The 22,203-nt window shown below is 40.2% G+C and overlaps 1 protein-coding gene across 2 annotated transcripts in view; it reads left to right on the forward strand.

Annotated features, from left to right (window-relative positions):
* The window catches only part of myo3a (myosin IIIA), a 56,129-nt gene that overhangs the window by 1,451 nt on the left and 32,475 nt on the right, over nucleotides 1-22,203 (forward strand). For both annotated transcript variants that reach the window (XM_074622007.1, XM_074622008.1), the window contains exons 3-7: nucleotides 2,434-2,568; nucleotides 12,058-12,162; nucleotides 12,332-12,431; nucleotides 18,424-18,500; nucleotides 21,688-21,833. In XM_074622007.1, the coding sequence (XP_074478108.1) occupies nucleotides 2,434-2,568; nucleotides 12,058-12,162; nucleotides 12,332-12,431; nucleotides 18,424-18,500; nucleotides 21,688-21,833 (563 nt within the window). The remainder of the gene's footprint in view (nucleotides 1-2,433; nucleotides 2,569-12,057; nucleotides 12,163-12,331; nucleotides 12,432-18,423; nucleotides 18,501-21,687; nucleotides 21,834-22,203) is intronic.

The raw sequence follows: 22,203 nt of genomic DNA on the forward strand, positions 1-22,203 counted from the left end.
CACACAAATGTCTAACAGGATAAAATGATGATGTGATGTCATTTTGGACAGACATGGATGTAAACTGCAACTTGACTTGTTGGCCTGAGGCAGTAATTCTAGTTTTTCATGACTTGGCTCCAGTCGACTCCACAACAAGACACGACGATAATATGTGCTGCTGACCGTCTCACAAGAGTTTCGTTGCGGACTACGCTTTTGAAGCCTCGAGTTTGGCATTTTGGCCGTCTCCATCTTGGTTTTTAGCAACCAGAAATGACACAAGAGGCTGGAGCTAAGTACAACCGAACGCTAAATAGTTAACAATGAAAGGGCTAGACTTGAGGCCTATCTTTCCAGAAAGGATACAACCCCGTTATTGAGGAATTTAATAGGTGGAATCGGTGGAAAAAAAGTTGTGGAAAGTGTGTTTGCAGATCTCTGGTAGATCTGAAACATCATCAGCGCAGTGACTGACCCATTAGCTCAGCTCTTCACATTAACATCATACTGCTCTGCTTTATTCTCTGCACAGGACATTTAGAAAAGGAGTTTTCTTCCATCACATCCATTATCTCAGCAAATTGCTTCTGAAGAATTGTTTATCATCAGTTGGATGTATCATGGCAGTTACTGATTATTTTGCTTGTGCAGGGTTTTTTAGCATTGAGCCAAAACACATTTGGCACCGATGCAGAAGTGTGTGAAGGCCTAAAGCAAGAGCATTTTGACACAGAGCAGAGACACATGATGTTACTTCTGGCTGCGTGGGTCTGATCCGTGCTATAAAGCAGAGATCCTTCTCATGTTATGGTGTCATTGTAACTCCTCTGTTTATTTTGAACTGTATGGCTTATTTAGCAGCTCTAATGAGCAGGCCATTTTCTATTAAATCCAGCCTTCATGCTTATAAAAGTCTCATTAGTTTTTTTGTGAATTTGTTACTCTTTCTCATTATTGAGAAATGATTATCTGCAGACCACTAGCCTGTGAGCGCCATCATTACCATCGTTTTAATCACCGGGTTGATTATTTCATGTATAGACGTATTACACACAGAAGTACAGCTATATTGAAAAGTCCCCTCATTTGCTACAGTATGCTTAGTTTCAGGTTGTGATATTCATGAACCATTACAAAAGAATAATTGGGATTTTTATACCTCTGCACCAGCGACAGCCGTAGGCATTGTGTTTATGGGTTGTCCGTCCGTCTGTCCGTCCGTCCCAATCTTGTGAAAGTGATATCTCAAGAATGCCAGGGGTAAACTTCTTCAAATTTGGCATAAACGTCCACTTGGACTTAAGGATGAACTGATTAGAATTTGGTGGTCATAAGTCAAAGGTCACTGTGACTCCACAAAAGACGTTTTTGGCCATAACCTAAGAGTTCATATGCAAAGTATGACAATATCACACAAATGTTTAATAGGATAAAACGATGAAATGATGACATTTTGGACAGACATTGATGTAAACTAACAATTAATTTTTTCTTGTGAAATATTGGATAGCCTTTTATGGTGTCAACAAAACAATTTGAGAAGTGAATATCACTTTGGTTGAACTTCTTATGACTTAAAACTTGAACGTGATGAGAGGTGACATGAAGACATTGCTTTGTTTTAAGGTGTTTGGAGTGGAAACCACAGCAGTAGAGTACCGTAAATACTGCCACTGTGCAGATGTGTCTGTTGTTTCATGTTATTTTTACTTGACTCTTACAAATAAATAAGTCTGTAAATCTCCACATACTGTATAATACAGTTCCTATAGTTATTGCAGGATGAGATGCACACACATAAAACACTGAATAATTTGTGTCTGTGTTGGTGAACATAGTTTTGTATATGTTTAAATATGCACCAGTAAGATTTCTATGTAAAATACCCCTCCTCTTGTTAGCCTTGATCACACAGTATAGCTACAACATACAGTAAAAGAGTATCCTGTCAGTGCTGTAATTATCATGTCCTGGATTTGCCCTTTTCGCCCACATTAAATTCCAGAGTCAGTGATGGAGACTTAATAGGTTGTCCTCAAGAGCAGCAACAGCGCTAAAGAGTGCTAAAGCAGCTTATACGTTTTCTTGGCTAGAGTTAGACGAGAAGATTGATACCTCTGTTAGTACAGGCAGTAGTATCAGTCTTCTCATCTAACTCTTGCCAAGAACTAAACTAAAATCTTTAATCTAGAAAGCTGGTTTCACCACCATTAGATCTTTTGCCTCTGTCGTTCTTTTGATATCTTTTGGCGTCACAAAATGGAAACATGGTTGGTAAAAATGTGCCTGATAATAAATAATATGATATAAACACGACTTTATAGTCATTATATAGACATAGACTCTATATACACTATATATATATCTGTTATGATTTGACGCTGTATAAAAATAAATTGAATTATAGGTGAAAAATAGGTCTTTTGACTGATCTTTGTGCATCTTTTTCAGGATATTGATGAGGAGATCGAAGCAGAGTACAACATCCTCAAAGCTCTTTCTGACCACACCAATGTCGTCAAATTCCACGGGATGTACTACAAGAAGGATGTGAAATGTGGGGACCAGTTGTGGCTCGTGCTGGAGGTAGGAACACGTCTTATATTTGAATAAAAAAAGCCACTATATGTTTTCCACAACCCGTATATTTGACTGAGACCTGAAGCAGCATTCGCCTGTTTTCTGTGGCTGAACCGTGCAGACAAAGAGTGCAGATTAAAGGTCTGGCTGTGAATCACACAGCATGTCTCGCCAGGTATATGCAGTGATCTCCAAATATGCTCAGGGATTACGTAACAGTTTTAGCCACCCTGGGCAGTCTAGGAGTTTACTTATGGGCCACCTGGGGGATTTGGTCGCATGCCAACAACATGTATGAGTTAGGAGTGGTGTTGGTTAGCTCGTGTGACGTGGGCTCCCTGCTGAGAGCAGCAGAGCAGGGATTTCTGTTTACAGGGCTGTCGCAGTGTATTAGTTTATACACCTACTGTAGCAGGTTGGAGCACAGACACAAATGTCTCCTGTAGCTGATTTCTGTTGTTTGGATGTTGGGCAGACTATGCTGAAATGGTGGAAATTCAACATTTTTTGAGGTTGTTGGTGAACTTATATGTAAACTGCTTCATTAAAGCGATAGTTTGGGTGTTTTGAAGTGGGGTTGAATGAGGTACTGATCCATAGTCAGTGTATTACCTACAGTAGATGACGGTCAGCATGACCCCAGTTTGAAGAAGCAAACAGGAGCTACTGCACGGAAATCAAAGCAATGTACTGCTGTGGACGGGGCCGGCAGCAAAATCTACTTTAGCCACCTAAAACAGAATCAATATCAGTTAAAGTGTACGCTATATTTGGAATGTTTTTCGGCGGTTTACCTTGCCGTGAAACAGCTATAGAGTCTATGTTTCTGACAAGGAACTGTAGCCATTATCTGTGCTCTCCTCAAAGCAACCAGACTCCATTGAAAAAAACTGTAATTTTACTTCACAGAACATGGGAGTTGCTTCTCTACCGCTGCCTTGATCGGTTAGTTTGTTTGTGTTATTGTGTGACTTTGGTTAGTTCAGATTCACTAAAGTCACACAATAACACAACCAAACTAACCGATCGAGGCAGCGGTAGACCAGCAACCCCCTGTGTTCTACGAAGTAAAATGACATGTTTTTTCAATGGAGTCTGGTGGCTTTGGTGAGAGCATTGATGGATACAACAGCTTCAGTTCCCCACCGGAAAGGGCTGTCTGACATCAAGGTAAACCGGTGAAAATATTCTAAATATAGCGTACACTTAAACTGATGTTGATTTTTCAGATGAGCCTTTCTTTTAGTTGCCTAAAATATGTTTTGTTGCTGCCCCCATCCACAGCAGTACATTGCTTTGCTTCCATGCGGTAACTCTGTTTGTTTCTCCAAACTGGGGGCGTGCCGACCGCCATCTACTGTAGGTAATACACTGATCAGTATAAGTACCTCATACAACCCCATTTCAAAACACCCAAACTATCCCTTTAAAGGGACTATGATGAATTGGTGACTGAATACAAAATAGCCTGGTTTTGAACAACATTACAGCACTTGACTTTGAGACTTGAGCTTTCTTGCACCTGCTGATGTTCAAGAAAGGCTGGATGCAGGTATGAATTTGTGATCGTTCAAGGGGACCTTGCTGCTGCTTTCTGTACATCTAAAAAAGCCTCCAGCTCCTCAGTTCTCCGTCTTTCATATTTCATCGCCCGTTGTAGCGCTTTTCAAATGTCAACCTCCAGAAAAACATGTAATGGGGGTCAACCTCAGAGGAGGAAAAGTGTTTGCGGGGCCCAATACGGTGGCGAATGTGGGTTTTCTTTGCCTTTTTGACTTTCTGACCATGTAATTTGTGTTCCTGCTTTGATAGAGAGCAGAACAAACCTGGAGACGTTTGGTAAACATGGTCAGCAAACTAGAGGAGGGTTGATAAGAAAGAATGCTGGTAAAGTGTCACGGCTATGGTGCTAACGGTCTTTGAAGCTGTGTTTCTGAAGAACGTAACGTTGCATTTTTAGTCACGCTATCGTCGTGGCTCTAGGGTCGGTTGATCCACCACTGAAATATCTCAACATCCAATAGTCTAACAGCTATTGCCATGACATGTTGTACATACAATCATAGTCTCTAGAGGATGAATCCCAATAACTGTGGTGATCCCCTGACTTTTCCTTTAGTGCCGCCATGAGGTTGGCATTTTAGGTTTTGAGCTAAATGTCTCAACAACTATTGCCATGAAGATACAGATACTGTATCCATGGTGCCCAGAGGACGAATCCTACAGACTTGTTGATCCCCTGACCTTTTTCTGACACCACCAGCAGCTTGTTATTTTTTGATTCAAAGGAAAATGTCTTGACAACTATTATAAGAATTCACGTCTCACACAGGACACATTGAGAACTTTTGTGATTTGACTTTCCTCTCATCATCAGGACAAAACTTTCCCTGTAACTACTTTGGTTTATGACACTATACTATCTTTAAATCTTTAGTGTTACTTACCAAATGTTAGTATGCTAACACACCAAACCACAATAGCGACCATGGTGAACATTAGCTGCTAAAATTTTTGGCACATTCGGGTGATGCCGTCGTAAATTAAATGTTTGAAGTGTATCCACAGATGTATCCGACTTCAGTTAAACAATGTTGGCATACAGTTTGACACAAATCGTTGTCCATAGAGCTTGATTAACTCGGCGAACGACAACTACTGGTGCACTGCCACAACTTTCCGGGAAACATGCCCGGAGTATTAGATATCAGACAGGTGTTTGGGTCACAGGGCGTACCGAAAGGATGTTGTAGGCCAAACGTCCTGTGCCGAACGGTTCTATACAATTACATGTATTGTTACACCCCTAGTGCTGATCTCAGAATTTGGCTCAAAGAACAGCAATCCTTAAGTATTTGATTGAATTAGCACCACTGCTTTGGATATTGCAAGCATGTTTTCTTTTGTAGATTACAATAAATAAAGAAAATAAATCCCTACCAACTGTGTTCCACATTATGCTGTTCTTTCTTCCATTATCAGGTACAGCAGCGCTAGAACACAGTGTCCATATTTCTGTAATCCAAGCTCAGTGGGCTTTGCATCAACAGCAGCAGTGTTACGCTAACCCAGTAGATAGTTTTCACCTCTCCAGCTTGTGTTTCTTTCCCTTTTCATCGCTGTCCTTCCTCCTGACCTTTGCAGAGGACCCTGCAATGCTCAGATATCAAGTACAATCTAAGATGCTGAATAATCATTATAGGAAAACAAAGACCTATATCTGGTAACATAGTTGTTATTTTTTCACCGTAGTGATTGTTAGTTTAGTATCATGTTGTTCTGATCTTGTTTCTTCGAGTAAAAATACAAATCTGGTGTTCACTCGGCTTTGCTACTTTGTTTACTCCCTGTTCCCTCTGTGGTTTGCATTTCCATTTTCAAAAATTTCCCTTGCAAAAATCTGCAGCCAGCAGTCCAAATCTGGTGGCTAATCCTGAGGCTGAAATCACTGCCTGACAGTTTAGCAAGTGGCTGTGTGTGTTTGTGCATGTATGTGTGTGCTCTGAAGTAGATGCACATGGGGTTTAAGCAGTGAAGAGACAGGAAAGCAGGCAGTGAGGTGGTCATTCACCATGGTTACTGTCCTCTCCTTTCTAAACTGTAATTTTCCATCCTTTAGCTCTGCCAAGAGGAGCCTTTCTCTGCCCCGCACTGACGGCAGACCGCTCATTATGAACCGAATACATACAAATTGCATCCTTTGCTTTGTTAGCCCCTCATTGGGGTCTGCGAGCTTTTGGCTTTGCCTCTGTAGTGCAGCTCCTTTATGATAGCGGATGTGGGCAGAGATGAGCAAGCTTTCATGTATGACGGCCTAATTCTGCTCCCCGAGAGCTCAAACGTACTTCAAAGATAGCCATGATGGAGCGACTTTTATTCTCTAATTGGAAATAAAAACCTTATTTGGATGTGCATTTCATTTGCCCCTGTTAAAGGAAGGCCAATGATTAGTGCAACCTTTAAAAGCTCTTCTTAAAGATGCATAACAAGGAATAACATTTTAGATCTGATGTCATTCAATGTTCGATATATTTTGCACAATAAACATTATGCATGGTAAATTACAGTGTTCGAATTACACTGTGGCTTCCGGGGAAGCCGTACTTTTCTGGGGTGGGATGGTACTGTAAACAGTACTGTACTTTACTTTGTTATTGTCATCTATAGTGGTTGTTTGCATAAAAACATCAGATTAAAATTTAAAGTATGTGAAGAAAGAGTGAAGATACTGGTATCATATGAAACTAGAAAACCTAAGGAATCCATCGGTACCAACCATGTCATACTAGCTTGTCGGGAAGAAGGTTAGAAATAACGTTCCAAACTTACGCTAAATTTTGGCAAGCAAAAACGGTCTTGGCCATTTTCCAAGGGTCCCCTTGACCTCTGGCCTCAAGATATGTGAATGAAAATGGGTTCTCTGGGTACCATGGAGTCTCCCCTTTACAGACATGCCCACTTTATGATAATCACATGCAGTTTGTGGCAAGTCATAGTCAAGTCAGCACACTGACACACTGACAGCTGTTGTTGCCTGTTGGGCTGCAGTTTGCCATGTTATGATTTCAGCATATTTTTATTCTAAATGCAGTACCTGTGAGGGTTTCTGGACAATATTTGTCATTGTTTTGTGTTGTTAATTGATTTCCAATAATAAATATATACATACATTTGCATAAAGCAATAATATTTGCCCACTCCCATGTTGATAAGAGTATTAATACTTGACAAATCTCCCTTTAAGGTACATTTTGACCAGATAAAAAATGTGCGATTAATTTGTGATTAATAGCGATTAATCATGGACAATCATGCGATTAATGTGATAAAATATTTTAATCGATTGACAGCCCCAAAAAAACATATTGTGAGAAAATCCTTTGGCCACATCGTCCAGCCCTATTTCAGCATGACAGTGAGTGAAGCACAAAGCCAAGATAACACTGGACAACGGCCTGAATTTCCTCGAGTAGCCCAGCCAACAGGAGGATGATCTGAAAGGTGAACTGGATTAAACCCAAGTATGCAAAGCTGGTAGAGTCAAACCAGGGAATACATCAGAATATTATCATTCTCATTTGGTGCTTCTGAATGGACTGAATAAAGAATTAAATCTCCATTCAAACAAACCAGAGACATTGATTTTATTTGTTTTTACCCTTTTGTTCGTCTCTCTCATTGTACCACATTGCTTTGTTTTGTCGGACACCTTCTAAAAGTCAAAAATAAACCACCTCGGCCTTCGTTTAACCCCTATTAGTCTCCGTCCTGACTCGTCCTGCCCTCGCGCCCCAACCTCTACACTCATTAATTGACAATGACGTGTAAAATGTTATTCTGTGTTTGGACTTCTGAATAAACGGTGCCAGAAAGAAGACACCTCCGCTATTGTGCCTGTGTAAACGATAAGCCAGCAGTAACAATAGAGTGTTTTTCTCTGGAGACAATCCAGCGTGTAACACACACCAGTATTCAGACATGATGCAACTGCATGCGTCCAATAATCTGGCAGTAAATAAGAAACACAATATAGGTTTATGTTTGCAGGGATGTAAACATCAAAGATAGTTAAAAAGTCAGCACCTGCCTGTTTAAACGGCCGCTGTGGTTTCTCCTCAGTGAGTCAGGGGGCAGCCCGGTTTGTTTCATCTTTACATTTGTTTCATCCACTTCTTTTACACGTCTTTGATCGACTAGTTTCATTTACATGACTAAACAAGCACCTGACCTCATTTGTAATGGAGAATACCCCACTCAGTATTCAGTGTATTCAGTTTTTTCTTTGAAAATCGATAGTCCTGTGGAAACTCCTGTGGAAGACGCCAAACATGGATCTTTACAGACCTTTTGTATTTATAGTTTCTCTTCAGATTTTAAGCAACTCTGTGGTGGAAAATGCTAATTAGGCAGCTCTATTAATCATTTTCAGCAATAATAGAGTTATTAGTCTAATTGACCCTTCGCTATGTCCCACCCCTTGAACGCAGATTGGCCAATCATAGCGCAGTATCGGCCAGCTCTGACCAGGGTTCGACAACTATTCGGTTCTGCTCCGTAAAGTCGCATGCATTGTGTCAGATTTCCTTCATTTTAAGGCTGGTTTTGTGGATTTGGATTGGTTGGAAGGAGATATATGTTTCTAAAACATTACATTTCTACGTAAAAAACTCTTTAGCACATCATTAACTAGCGTTAGCACTTCTATGCTACGTTTGCTACTGAAGGTATACTGAATATATACATGCTGCTTTTGCTTTTTAACAGTGAATAAAGACCTACCCGGCTTTACAGGAACAGTGTTGCTCCTTAATTTCATTGTCTATCTATCGCCATCATGGTGGTTCACTTTAGGCTGGCTTTACATCTGGTTTAAACTGTACAGGATTTAAATCAAACCCAGTCTGAAGTTTCCTATATCCTTTCCACTCTGCAGAGATTTTGAGTCGTCACCACATCTCAAATAATTAATGTTCATGTCGAGCATCACTTTCTGGAAATGGGCACTGTGGCTAAGGTGAGAGCGCTAACGTTTAGCTCTGCTAAATCTAGGGCAGCGGACCTCATTAATATGGATTTGACTGTCTGCCCTGTGTAATTTAATGATGACAGGTGATATGGCAACAGTGATTTGGACTGACGTCAGGCGCGGCTCGTTGTCAGAGCGCTGTGCTGTCTGCGAAAAGCCTCGACGGTATTCTCTGCTTAGCTGCAGTTTGTTTGCACGTCTGATAGCAGAGAGAGGGAGTGATTAAGCTCCCCATGTGGCAGCTGAGATACATGCCATCCATCCTGCAGCAGCTCTCTGGGCTCATGATGGATAGGTACGTAGATTGATAGGCAGCTAGAAAACAGATACAAGGCAGGGCATTGAAAACTTATGCATTGCTTAGTCAAGGTCAAAGACTTGCTTCACTCTCAGCATCTAGTGCATGGGGGGATTACTGAATGGGTCTACCGGGCACAGGCCCAGGGGCCCAAGTGCTCATAGGGCCCCTGGGCCTGAGTTTCTGTTAGAAGTGACCGTTAACATTTCTTGGAAAGTCAATCAAAAGACTGCAAAAAGACACAAAGAGATGCACAGCTACTACAAAAGAGACACAAAACTACTACAAAGAGACACAAAACTGCTACATAGAGACACAAAACTGCTACATAGAGACACAAAACTACTACAAAGAGACACAAAACGACCACAAACAGACGCAAAGCGACCACAAAGTGACACAAAACGACCACAAAGAGACGCAAAACTACTACAAAGAGATGCACAATGAACACAAAGAGACACAAAACTACCACAATGAGATGCAAAATTACTACAAAGAGACACAAAACTACTACAAAGAGATGCACAATGAACACAAAGAGACGCAAAAGGGTTACAAAGAGACACAAAACTACTACAAAGAAACGCAAAATGCCGACAAAGAGACGCAAAACGACTACATAGAGACGCAAAACGACCACAAAGAGACACAAAATGACCACAAAGAAATACAAAACAACTACAAAGAGAGACAAAACTACGATAAAGAGACTCCAAATGACCACAAAGAGACACAGATGGATCATAAATAATGTAAAACAACTACAAAGAGAGACAAAATTACAATAAAATGAGGCATGGTTTGTCTGGCTGTCTTGCTATTATGTAGGCTTACATGTTGTAATCGTTGTCTCATAATTCGTCTACGATCAAGAGTTGAATATTTTAGTATTTTCTGACGTTCCAACATTTATAACAGAATCTAAAATAACCAGAGCTGAAATTATTGATATAAACGTTTACATCATTTATTATACAAAAATGCCAATTTCACACACACATTTGCTAATTCCAGCCACACAAATGTGAGGATTTTCTGCTTTTATCTGTTTTATATCATTGTAAGTGAAGTCTTTGATATTTTTAATGTACTGTTGTTTGAACAAAACAAGCAAGTTGAGGATGTCACATTGGGCTCTGAGAAACTGTGGCAGAGATTTTTCCACTATTTTTTGACAGTTTATAGACTAAACAATAAATCAGTTGATTGAAAAAAGATTCAATAGAACAATCAGTAATGACAATAACATGTATTCACATCCATAAAATCAACTAAATGTAGTGTTTTGTTCTATTTTAAAAAGGGTTCACTGTATGTTGTAAGTGGAAGAAGCAATCTAATAGCTTCCTGTGGTTAGCTCAATTAGCTGCAGTGAGTAGCACAGAAACACTTTGGTAAAATATGTGCAAAGGCAATCAAGCCCTGTGGGTGGAAGTATAATGAAACAACAAAATGGGTCCCTATCTGGAGATTTGGGCACACAGCCGCAGATATTATGTCTGTGTTATGATGCTACTGTTGTGCCAGTCAGCACTTTTTTTCTTAGGATTGTAGGGGAAGATATTCATAGAGTAATAATACATAATTTTCGTGTCTAATAGAATCCTATAGTTGTGTGTATATAAGTTATTTATTAGTAACCTTTTTCTGATACGTGCTGCACAATCTCTTTCGTGCGATCGCTGCAGGGGACTGATTCTTATCCTAAATAAGCACACACCACTGAATGTCTATTGCCTAATTATGCTTTTGCTTTTACAAATGCAGGGAAATTAGTGTAATTATGCAAGAACAAGTGTTTAATACATACAAAGATATGATGGAAATTTCCTGTTTGACACAAAATGTTTTGCATGCGGCTACGTAGGACAAAAGAAACAAAATGTGAAAAGAGCCGTTTGTATGTTTAACGTATCTGTAGATGATATCTTTTACCGCCCAGAGGTCTGTGTTTACAAACAGTGTTCATATGCAGAATCTGCCATTTCTGTTCACTAGCAGCCCCCAGCACTGTGATTGACATCTTGGGGCTTTTTATTTGCCGTGTACCTCTGGCATCTCCCGAAGAAAGGCCCAAATTAAGGGTTATTATTGTTGCCAAGGCAACCTACTGGGTAATTTTCTGCAATTTTCCGAGAGGGATTGCTATTGACGGGGGGAGTCCATATATCTAGACGCAGTATACCATAAGAAAACACATATAAACACACGTTTTTTGAGAAGGAGAAAGTGCCCATGCTGATTTTAATCTCGTTTCCAGTGTGAAATGCTGTCCTATAAATGGTGTGTAATTTCTAATATAAATGTTGGCATTGTCTGAAAACATAAAGAGGATGTACTTTTGATTTGTACGTGTTTAATATTTACCCTGCTTAGTCATCACAGCGTAGATTAAACCCTGCACACAAAATGTACATTCTCCTTGTGGGCTCGCTAAGCTGCCTCAAAGAGATAAGCCGCTACAGATTGACAGAATTACTCCCAGCCTCTCTTTTCTCACTGTGAAATCTTGTGATCGAAACTTCTTCATCCTCCGCTGTTTGTCACTGTGAAATCCTGAATATCTCAGATGCCCCACATTTCAGCATATTGTATAAGCTCAGCTATAAGCGCTGACTCATATTGAGTTTATTCTCATTATTCTCCTTTTCTTTGTGGGTTTTTTCAGCTCTGCAATGGTGGCTCTGTGACAGATCTGGCTAAAGGCATGCTGAAGAGAGGAGACCGAATGGATGAACCTATTATTGCCTACATCTTGCATGAGGCCCTCATGGTAAGTCTGGCCTTTTGAATGTGCACGAGGGGGAGACAATGATGGACTGTAGAGCTCAATAGAACAACCTCCCACTGAATACACTGCTTCAATGAAAAGAGCTTAAACGGGATAATTTTGCAGGCAGGTGCTTGTCAGAAAAAGCTGTTAACCTCTTTTCTTTTCACAGGGCCTCCAGCACCTGCACATCAATAAAACCATCCACCGTGACGTCAAAGGCAATAACATCCTGTTGACGACGCATGGAGGGGTCAAACTGGTTGATTTTGGTAGGTAATGTGTTTCTTTTTGCAAGCTTTAACACTCGGGATGTCACGAGAATTGATACTCCGGTGCCAAGTCGATGCCAAAATTCTGAAAACGTGGCATAATTGTTTCTCTACAGTACTGCAGTACCGTCAGGGCTCGAGACTAACTTCGTCACATCGTACAGGGAATGATAGAAAATGTGTTTGGGATGCAGTAAACTCACTATCAACACGTCCAAAGGACGCATCCTTTTTTTGTCCTGATAATGCTACATTGTGAGCAACAAATCTGTGTTTAAATTTGCAGGACTAGAGCTAGTCAACATTAGCTGTAAGCAGAACAGTCCTTTACGGAGCTAACAGCTAACGTTAACGAGAGGTGCCATTGGTTTACATTATCATGTGTTCAGGCTCCATTAAGTAAAAATGAGCCCGAAGGTCAATTCTAACGTTATCATGATGTGTTCAAATGTCATCTTGTAAAATATGTTTTTTTGGCGAGAAACTTGAATCAGCCTCTCACGTGTGCCAAGCGTGTTGGAGAGCTACGGTGGCCGACGCAAAAACGCGAATGGCCCTCTCCAGAGCCATTTGGAGCAGAGCCAGTACGTAGAGTGTGTGTGTATGTGGGAAGTGAGTGGTGAAGCAAGAGAGAGAGAACACTATCGACTCCGGACCAAGCAGGAAAAGTTAACAGAGTTCTGTTTGTCCGTTCTGGGCTACTGTAGAAACATGGCGGTGCAACATGGTGGACTCCTTGAAGAGGACCCGCTCCCTATGTAGATATAAACGGCTCATTCTAAGCTAACGAAAACACAACTATTCTTATTATCAAGTGATTATACACTAAAGAAAACGTACTTATTAATATTATATCCCATTTCTGCCAATATATCCCCCTAAATGCTACACACTGGTCCTTTAACACCGTGTCTTTTTTTGTACTATCCTCCTCTAATCAGTGAAAATCATGTTATGGCTCTATTTAACAGAAGAGGGTCAAATCCATTACCGTCAGCCGCTTGCCAAATATATTGTAGCACTAATTAGTTTCCTTGAGAGGTTGGAATACGTTTACACAACCCGACAAGGTGGCAGACGATTATACTTTTCCATTACAGCCCATCTTTCACATATTCCGGCAGACAGCAGCGGACATTGTTGCTATTCACTGTGTGTTTGCACTGATTTGCTTTTGGGTTTTCTTAACCAAATGAGGCGCTCAGAGCAGCCGAAGTTCTTGGATTGAAGGCTCACGATAGGCAAAGTGATTCTGACTACTTCCAGGGGATGACTCACCCCTGTTTTCTTCATGGGCTGAAAAACCAGCTGCCTGTTTTCATTACAAATAAAATCCCCACTCAACATGTGTGTAGGTTTGCATTTAGTCTTCTAATTGTGGGCTTCTCTTAAAAGCCTTTTTCTTACCATGAAGCACAAAGTGCACAGCTCTTATATGAGTAGGAAGAGGAAGAGGAGGAGGAGGAGGGGTGGTATTAATGGAATCACTTAATATGTGAATGTGAAGTAGCTAATATGGAGCAGGGCCTTCTTCAGAGCAGCTTCTTCCTCCTCACAAGGCTGTTACAGATTATGTTTATTTATGCATTTATCATGTGTTTATTGCACCAATTTGAAGAATTGAAGCCTCGAGGTCTTTAGGAATTAAAAAGTTAGAGATGCAAATTAAACTGTGCTTTCTAAAATGTCTACATCTGGTGATAAGTATGACGGCGTATTAGGAACATTTTAGGTAAAAAAATAAATAAATTACGGAGCCGGGAGAGGGGGGTAATATTCTGAGAAAAGATTAAACTTAAAAATTTACGAGAAAAAAACTCAAGTGTGTTGTTTTCTTCTGAATTTGCCCAATTCATGGCAATGTCTCTTCAAAGTCTGGATGCTTATAGAAATGTATGGGCAGACTTTACAGTGGGAATATATGCTGGTTTGTTTTGTTAAAGGTGCTCTATACGATATCCAGAGCATTAATATAGCAGCAAACAACTATTTGCTCTGTAAAGATATAGAGGAGTAATGTCTATCTGTGTGTTGTAATCCGAGCTTCTCTGTGTTTTGTTGACATCGCCAGGTCGGCCATGCGTGCCATTTAGTGCATGTTCATGCATGTGAATGTGCCCCGCTGGCTAGCTCACGGCCGGCGTTCTACACTGCTCTCATACGGCGGTTACCGCTGATAACGACCTCCAAACCGAAAGCGCCATTGCGGAAAAAAAAATATAAAAAATTTAAAATTGTAATCCTGCTAAAAATCCCCATTTTTACTAAATGTATTGGTAATCCGATTTGATTTTTTTCTATAACTAACGGAATACATTTATCTTTTTTGTATCCTAATTACGTAACGCCGTTCAATGTATTCTGTTACTTCCCAAGCTTGAGAATTGTTTGTCAGCGCAAATACAGTATATCGCTTTTCAGGTCAAGTAGGTTTTACATACAGTTACATACATAATTGTTCACAAACACGTCATATAAATCTGAAAAATGTAATAAATCATGTAACTAATGGTCACTGAGCCACTGGAAAGCTAACAGCAGTGATGTGAGGAAAAAAGGGCTCAAGCCACACACATGTAATGTAGCTCAAACGCTAGCTTGTTAGTTTGCTAACAAATTCAAATCACAGAGATGAAAAAGTATTCAGTAACAAAGAAATACGAGTATGATTTTGTTTATATTTAACTCATATGTATATATAAATCTAAATACACTTGAAAAATGGCCTACCGCCACTTGATGTCACTATTTTTTTTTTACAAATAGAAGAAATCTTGTAAAAAGGAATCCGTCGAGTTGCAGAAAGAGAACAAACTTTCACTGCTGTTAGAGTTTCAAGTGCATCATGAAAGGCTTTAAGGTCTCACAGAAGATATCACACATACTGTACAAGACTATTTATTTGAAGTTATTACAATCGAGGCATCACAAACAACTTCTACCCATTTTTGTTGTGATCTAGAGATTTTATTTGCTCTAGAACATCTTATCAAGTATTTGTTTCTCTGGCTAAACTTGTAATGAATCTCTAAGATAGGAAGGGTACAGTATCTATGTTTATGTGCCCGAGAAGAAATGTATTACATAAAAACATTGCCAGGTTTCACCTCTTTGTTCACCATGTTGTTTAGTGAGAAGCTCCTGAAAACCAGATAGGAAGTAATTACATTTTAAGTTGTAGCATTATCACCAATAAATCATTGCTGCGTTAATTTTGACAACCTAAGAGTAATTGCTTTAAAGCAATCGGACCATCGACCACAACCAAGTTCCTACTCGTATCTTTCTGCTGCTCAAAACAATTGCATGTAAGGATGGAGAGTAAAATAAGAAACATCCTCTCTGTGACAGGAAACAGTGGGGTTTATAATGAAATAAGAACTAAATACTGGATGCTAAACTGTGGATATAGCACCATTAAAGACAGGGGAGAGGTAGGAATAGAGGTAGAAATTGGAGGTGACGCCCAAAGCAGCATTAACATCATGTGAGTATAATATGATATTAAAAAGTTGAACCCTGGTTAGTGCTATGCTGTACCTTTTGTACCCTTTATTACTGTGAAAGTGTAGATGAAAACACTACATACCTTTACCAACACGTATGTGACCTGCATTTAAATGGGAAAATCTGAATTATCTGAAGTAAATGTCATGTCATCCACCTTAGACAAACGTCTGGACCCCTGTCCTGTTATCATCTGCCAATTAAGTATTTGCCAACTTAAGAATTTGTCAGTATTCAAAGGACAAACTAAAGTCCATAGTGGATTCTCTCCCAGCTCGTGTACAGAGCAGGCACAAAAATGACTGCAACATCTTTTGTTCCAGCTTGTCCGCAAGCCTTCAACATCGCTGACAGTCGAAATGTTCCATCAGATATCGGTTATGACGCCATCAGAGAAGGAACAAAAAAAAAATAGGAGCAGCAGTTTAGAAATAGCCCGCCCGTGTATAAAAACTTGCAGAGTGACGAAAACGGCTACTATTGCTTGCCTCGGTGCTGCACGCAGGCACTGCGTCACGCTGGGATTAATGGTTTTTCATGTGGAGGGGTGCACGCTACACTAAGCAGCTGAAGAGATAAAGCCCCCGCAGTGACTCATCACCAGCAGAGAAACAAAATATCAAAGAGATGGACCCAAAAAAAAAAAAAAAAGGCAGTGGAAGAATGAGAGGCGCTGCTCGTTCATGGGTCTCTCATGAATATTCTAATTGACGGCGTTATCTCTGTGATGATTATTAAGTGTGGCCCACCAGGCTCCACTCCGGGCTAATGTAGTGGAAAGAGAGGGGCTGTGAGAGCTTTAATAGGGGGCTCTTTGTGTTTCTAGATCCTCACACGCTCGTATACTTTATGTATATTGCAGCAGACGTGTGTTTGATCGAACTACGGGTTTGTTCTCACTAATGTGGGTTGAAGTGTTGCTGTGTAGTGGTTTTGTGGTTTAGTGACAGCCTGTCAGTATCCCTGTGTTTGAGCAGCCTTATGCATATATCCCCCTCCTGCACATGTTTCTAATCCCTTTCGATGTTTGCCACAGAGCTGTTTTCCTCTGCATTGCTCATCTCCACCCCTGGCGTTAACTCGCCAGCAACAACAGAGCAGCAGTGTGTCACTGTACTGTACCGACGTCGTCAAAAACCGGGTGCACGGAATGATCTTTTACAGGAAACAATAGCTGATGCTGTTAGAAATGCATTTATGTTGTGTAACGTCTACACAAGTGTCATGTTTTGATCAGACATGGGTATTTTATTGGTACATTACCCCTTCATGTCCACAAAGCTTCGACTGCTAAACACACATTCTGCAGAAAATCAGTTAGATTTTGCATAAACTGTGCGATTCAGATTCACATAAAAATAATGCACGACATGCTGTACGAGACGAAGACATTGTTCTGCAACAGCATGTCGTGCATGAGCAGATCACCGTGTGTTTGTTGGTAGCCGCTATTGTCTCGAGGCTCTGCTTTTTGTCCTGGTTGCTGCTTCAGCAGAGCCAGCCCTGGGATACATTACAGCGTGGCGTAACACTGATTCGTCTGGACTGGACTGAAGTCACGATTGTGGGTCAGCGTGTTCCTTGTCAGGCTTTGTACCGCACATTAACGGACATGCATGCCCTCTCTGTCTCTCTGCAGTATCATTAATGTCCTATCATTTGTCCTATTTTTATTAGGGCTGTCAATCGATTAGAATATTTAATCACTGTTCAAAATCTACCTTAAAGGGAGATTTGTCAAGTATTTAATACTCTTATCAACATGGGAGTGGATAAATATGCTGCTTTATGCAAAAGAATGTATATATTTATTATTGGAAATCAATTAACAACACAAAACAATGACAAATATTGTGCAGAAACCCTCACAGGTACTGCATTTAGCATAAAAAATATGCTCTAATCATAACATGGCAAACTGATATGGTTGGTACTAATGGAGTCCTTAGGTTGGCGTAGGCGTTATTATCACGTTAACTTTGACAGCCCTACTTTTTATACATTATGTAAATAAAGCTAACATAAGCTATATTCGTGATATCTTGCTCTGAGCGACGGTGAAATGTTGTCTCCAAGCCTGTTTACAGCTGAATTGTATTCAAATGTTGTTCTTGAAATGCCCGGCGAAATCACCTGCAGTCACATCAGAATTTGTAATTCAAAGCAATCGATCATTCGAAGGGAAACAAAACATCGCAGCTTGATGGCTCCGTGTGCATGTGTGTGTTGTTTTGTTTTTCCTCCTTGTCACTATAGTGACAGCTCCATCAGCGGGATACGAGAGAGCTCTGAGATCCATTCAGAACCGTATCAGTGAAGCAGCACCCCGCTGTTTACTGTTCACTGTTTCCCTCTTCACAGATCATCACTTTTACCAGCCAGTCCGATGTTTGTAGGAGAAAAAACACATCAAGGAAGTAACTGAGATAGTGCAAATTGTCTCGTCCCGAAAGCGAGGCTAAAGTGTGTATTCTCTTCCCTGCAGGTGTTTCGGCCCAGCTGACAAATACCCGTCTGAGGAGGAACACCTCTGTGGGAACTCCCTTCTGGATGGCTCCGGAGGTACGGTAAAACTGGCCTATAAACGCTCCCGCAGCCTCGTCTCTTTCCACTACATTAGCCTGGAGCAGATCCCAGTGGGCCACAGTTAATAATCATCAAAGAGATAACACTGTCAAATACAATGTGCACGAAAGAAAATGGAGTGGACGGCCTCCATCGTTCACCTCCTGTATAATCATAGCTCAGTGCAGCAGCAGTTCATATACCCTCTGTAGACTCATGTTACATCAAGAAATGATCCCCTCACATCCTCTGGTCCTTTGCTTTTTATGGCAGCTGCTGTGTTGTGTAAAGGGCAATATAAAGTGAGGTGGTCTCTCAGCTTGAGGTCCTTGATTCATCTGACTGGATTTATGTCTTTTCTTTTGAAAGTCTGTCTCCCTTAAGGAGTGTTTTCTTACTTCAATCATACAATAGGGAAGCAGCTGCAGTTTCTGTGTTGTTTCATATGTTTTGCTTTTCAACTGGTTGAGCACAGCAGCCCAGAGTCCAAAGGAATTACAGAGCTGAAGATTATGATGCACAGATGCAGGACGTAGTGTTCCCTTTATATAGCAAGTTGGAAAGTAAGAGTGCTACTGCGTATGTGAAAAAAAAGTAGTATGAAGCCTTTTGTGGCTCCAGAGGGATCTGCATGAAGTCTGATGAACTGTGGGAGTTGAGTTAGAAAGAAGAGAACTCACCAGACCTCTGTAGCTTGTTCCTCATCTCTGCTTGAGTTTCAAGGCTTACATTATCTGCTCCTAGCATAACACCCCCGAACTGTTGGCCATCAAGTTGCATTGTGGGTAATGTAGGCGCCTGGTTTTGACAAGGAAGAAGAATGCGTGGAATAAAAAAGACGATCGTTGCGTCCAAAATCGCATACTATGCACTACATACCCAATATGTGTACTATCGTTCAACGTACTTTTGTGTGAATCAACGGTAGTATGTATCTTATCGGATGCACTGAGCAGTAATTTAGATTGTCACCTCCTGAGAGCCTCCTTGCCGGTTGGAGACGCGTAACCGTAAACATGCCAACCTCATGTGACCATACGTCTGAACTAATTTAAAAATATATGCTGTATTGCGCCTATAGCAAAGTGGAATCAAGCGTTATTGACTTTACAGAGCTATTTGTCAACGTCTGTTATGAATTTTGTCGCCACTACCGCATTGCGTTGTGGGATATTTATGCCACCGTAGTGTCCAGTGTTTGCATACTGTAATATTTTACCAGAAATAGTATGCAATTTACGTTACAGTTTAGTTTTTGTGTTATAATTTATTATTTTATATCGCAAGCATCTGTTAATTTTACAAAGTGGTGAAGAAGTTTAGTAGATATTAAAGTTCAGAAAGGTGTCACAGCAATGAAAAAACAAGGACACACTACCAGAACAATCAGATTGTTTAGATTTAGGAATACAATGTCTTGACTGTGCAGTGAAATGCTTAAATGTGAAGAAGATTCAGCAACACCGTGTAACACTAACAATCTAACTTGAATGTGAGGACAGTGAGGCGTGTTTGGGGTTATCAAACCGACTGCTTTCATTTATATTTCATTGAACTGAACCCACAACACCGAGTGGCATCCCATAACCCCTCACCTGCACACTTCAACCTCAACACTGATCAAGATTAGATCAGATGAACCATTAGCAACCTCTGTAAGGAGAAGATGGGTAAACTTATACTCTCCTACAACCACTGCACCTACACTAGTGTGGACGCTGTCCCCTGATTTGCTCTTCATAGACAAACTCTGCATATTCAGATCAAAATGGACATTTTTACATGAGGTTTGCATGCCGTGCAAATTGTGAATTAGAATATAGAGTACATGACGTGTTTGGTCAGTACTCAAGGATTTTAATCTCATTTGTGTAAAATGTGGATCAACAAAGTGTCTCAGGTGGACTCTCAAGAGTAGAAAGTCTTTGGTTGAAACGTTTATTGATGTCAGGAGTGACATTTGTAAACAAGGATCGACAATATTATTATAACTACAGGAAAGAAGATTTTTGCTGACATTTTAGAGGGTTTTTCTGGATATTATTCAGTATTGAATTTACAACACAGACAGAAGATCTGGTTATGCAACTTTGAGTTGTCGGGTAAGTTGTGTTGCATCTGCACAATGTTATACATTTTGGATTTGCTTTATTTTTATTTACTTTATTGACTCATGATTTAGGCTAAGAGTTTAAGAGTATATATTTGGCTTTTTTAGGGTTATTTTTGATAATTTAAAGTTATTTTTTTTAACTTTATTGACTGATGATTTATGCTGTGTTAAAATTATATATTTGGCTTTTTGGGGATATTGTGATCATTTAAAGTTAATTTTTTTTTACTTTATTAATTGATGATTTATGCTGTGTTTTGAGTATATATTTGGCTCTTTTGATGATACATTTTGATCATTTAAATTAGCAAAATAGTCTTCCTGAGGACTGATTTAACTTTTTAAAATTACATTTTGTTTTGTGTGTTCCTTCTGTTTGTTATGTAGAGGTATGACAGACTAGTGAGGGATTTGTTTTGTTTTCCGTAAAGGAATGTGTGTGTGCATACACTTGTGTTTCAGGATGTCTTATTGGTGATCTGGTAATGATTTTGTTGTGTACATACTGTAAGTACATGCCTGTTGGGGATTGTGAATACAAATTATATTGATTGCAGACAATTGACAATCACGGTGAACGTGTGTGTTTGTGTGTGTGTTATGTGTACACATGCCTCCCACTCAGAGATGATTCATATTGTTGATTGGGTACCATGTTGCCCTAAGGACATTGATGATAGACTCTGAGTGTGTGCGCTTGTGTATGTGCATGTTTGTGTGTGCGTACTATATTGCCCACAGCAGAAGATGATGAGACTGCAGCTTTGGCTGAACTCTGTTAAACTCTATATTAGGTTCCTTTGATATTTTGATATACGTACATTTTGCTCTCTTACATGTTTGTTTAGTATATGATGTGGGTGCAACAGCTGACAAAATGTAGAAAAATCCACTAACAATGCATGGAAATTGACTCCCTGATAAAGAAGTTGGCCTAAACTTTACAACTTTAGTCCAGAAGTATGTACTGTACAGTATAACAGGATAGACAGAGTAGAGATTTTCTTAATACTGCTTATTAGCTTGACATAACTGATAACTTTGTCCTCTGCCCTTCTGTGTGTTCTGTAGGTAATAGCATGTGAGCAGCAGCTGGACTCAACCTACGATGCTCGTTGTGACGTCTGGTCGCTCGGCATCACCGCCATAGAGCTGGGAGATGGAGACCCGCCCCTCTCCGAACTCCACCCAATGAGAGCCCTTTTCAAAATACCCAGGTGAGCCTCTATCACGCCTACACAACACTCTATCATCGTTTATCAGGGGGCTGTGACTTTGACCCTGCTTCCGTCAATGACTTAATGTATGACTTATGTTTTACTAAATCTTGTTTAAAAATAAAATGACCATTTGCCTACACATAACTGAATGTTTGGAGTCACTAACAACCCTATTTGTATTTATCTCTCGCAACATGCGTTTCCTATCTCCCACATTTTTATATAAATGATTAATGATGGTGTCAAAGTAGAGAAACAATAGTGTCTTTATCGTGCTGACATCCTGCATGTTTCTCCCTCTGATGCGCTTGAACGTGGTGACTTCCTAATTACAACTTATGAACTGAGAAATAAGAGCTCCCTTTGA

Source organism: Sebastes fasciatus, chromosome 21 (genome assembly GCF_043250625.1).
Source record: "Sebastes fasciatus isolate fSebFas1 chromosome 21, fSebFas1.pri, whole genome shotgun sequence".
Taxonomy (NCBI): domain Eukaryota; kingdom Metazoa; phylum Chordata; class Actinopteri; order Perciformes; family Sebastidae; genus Sebastes; species Sebastes fasciatus.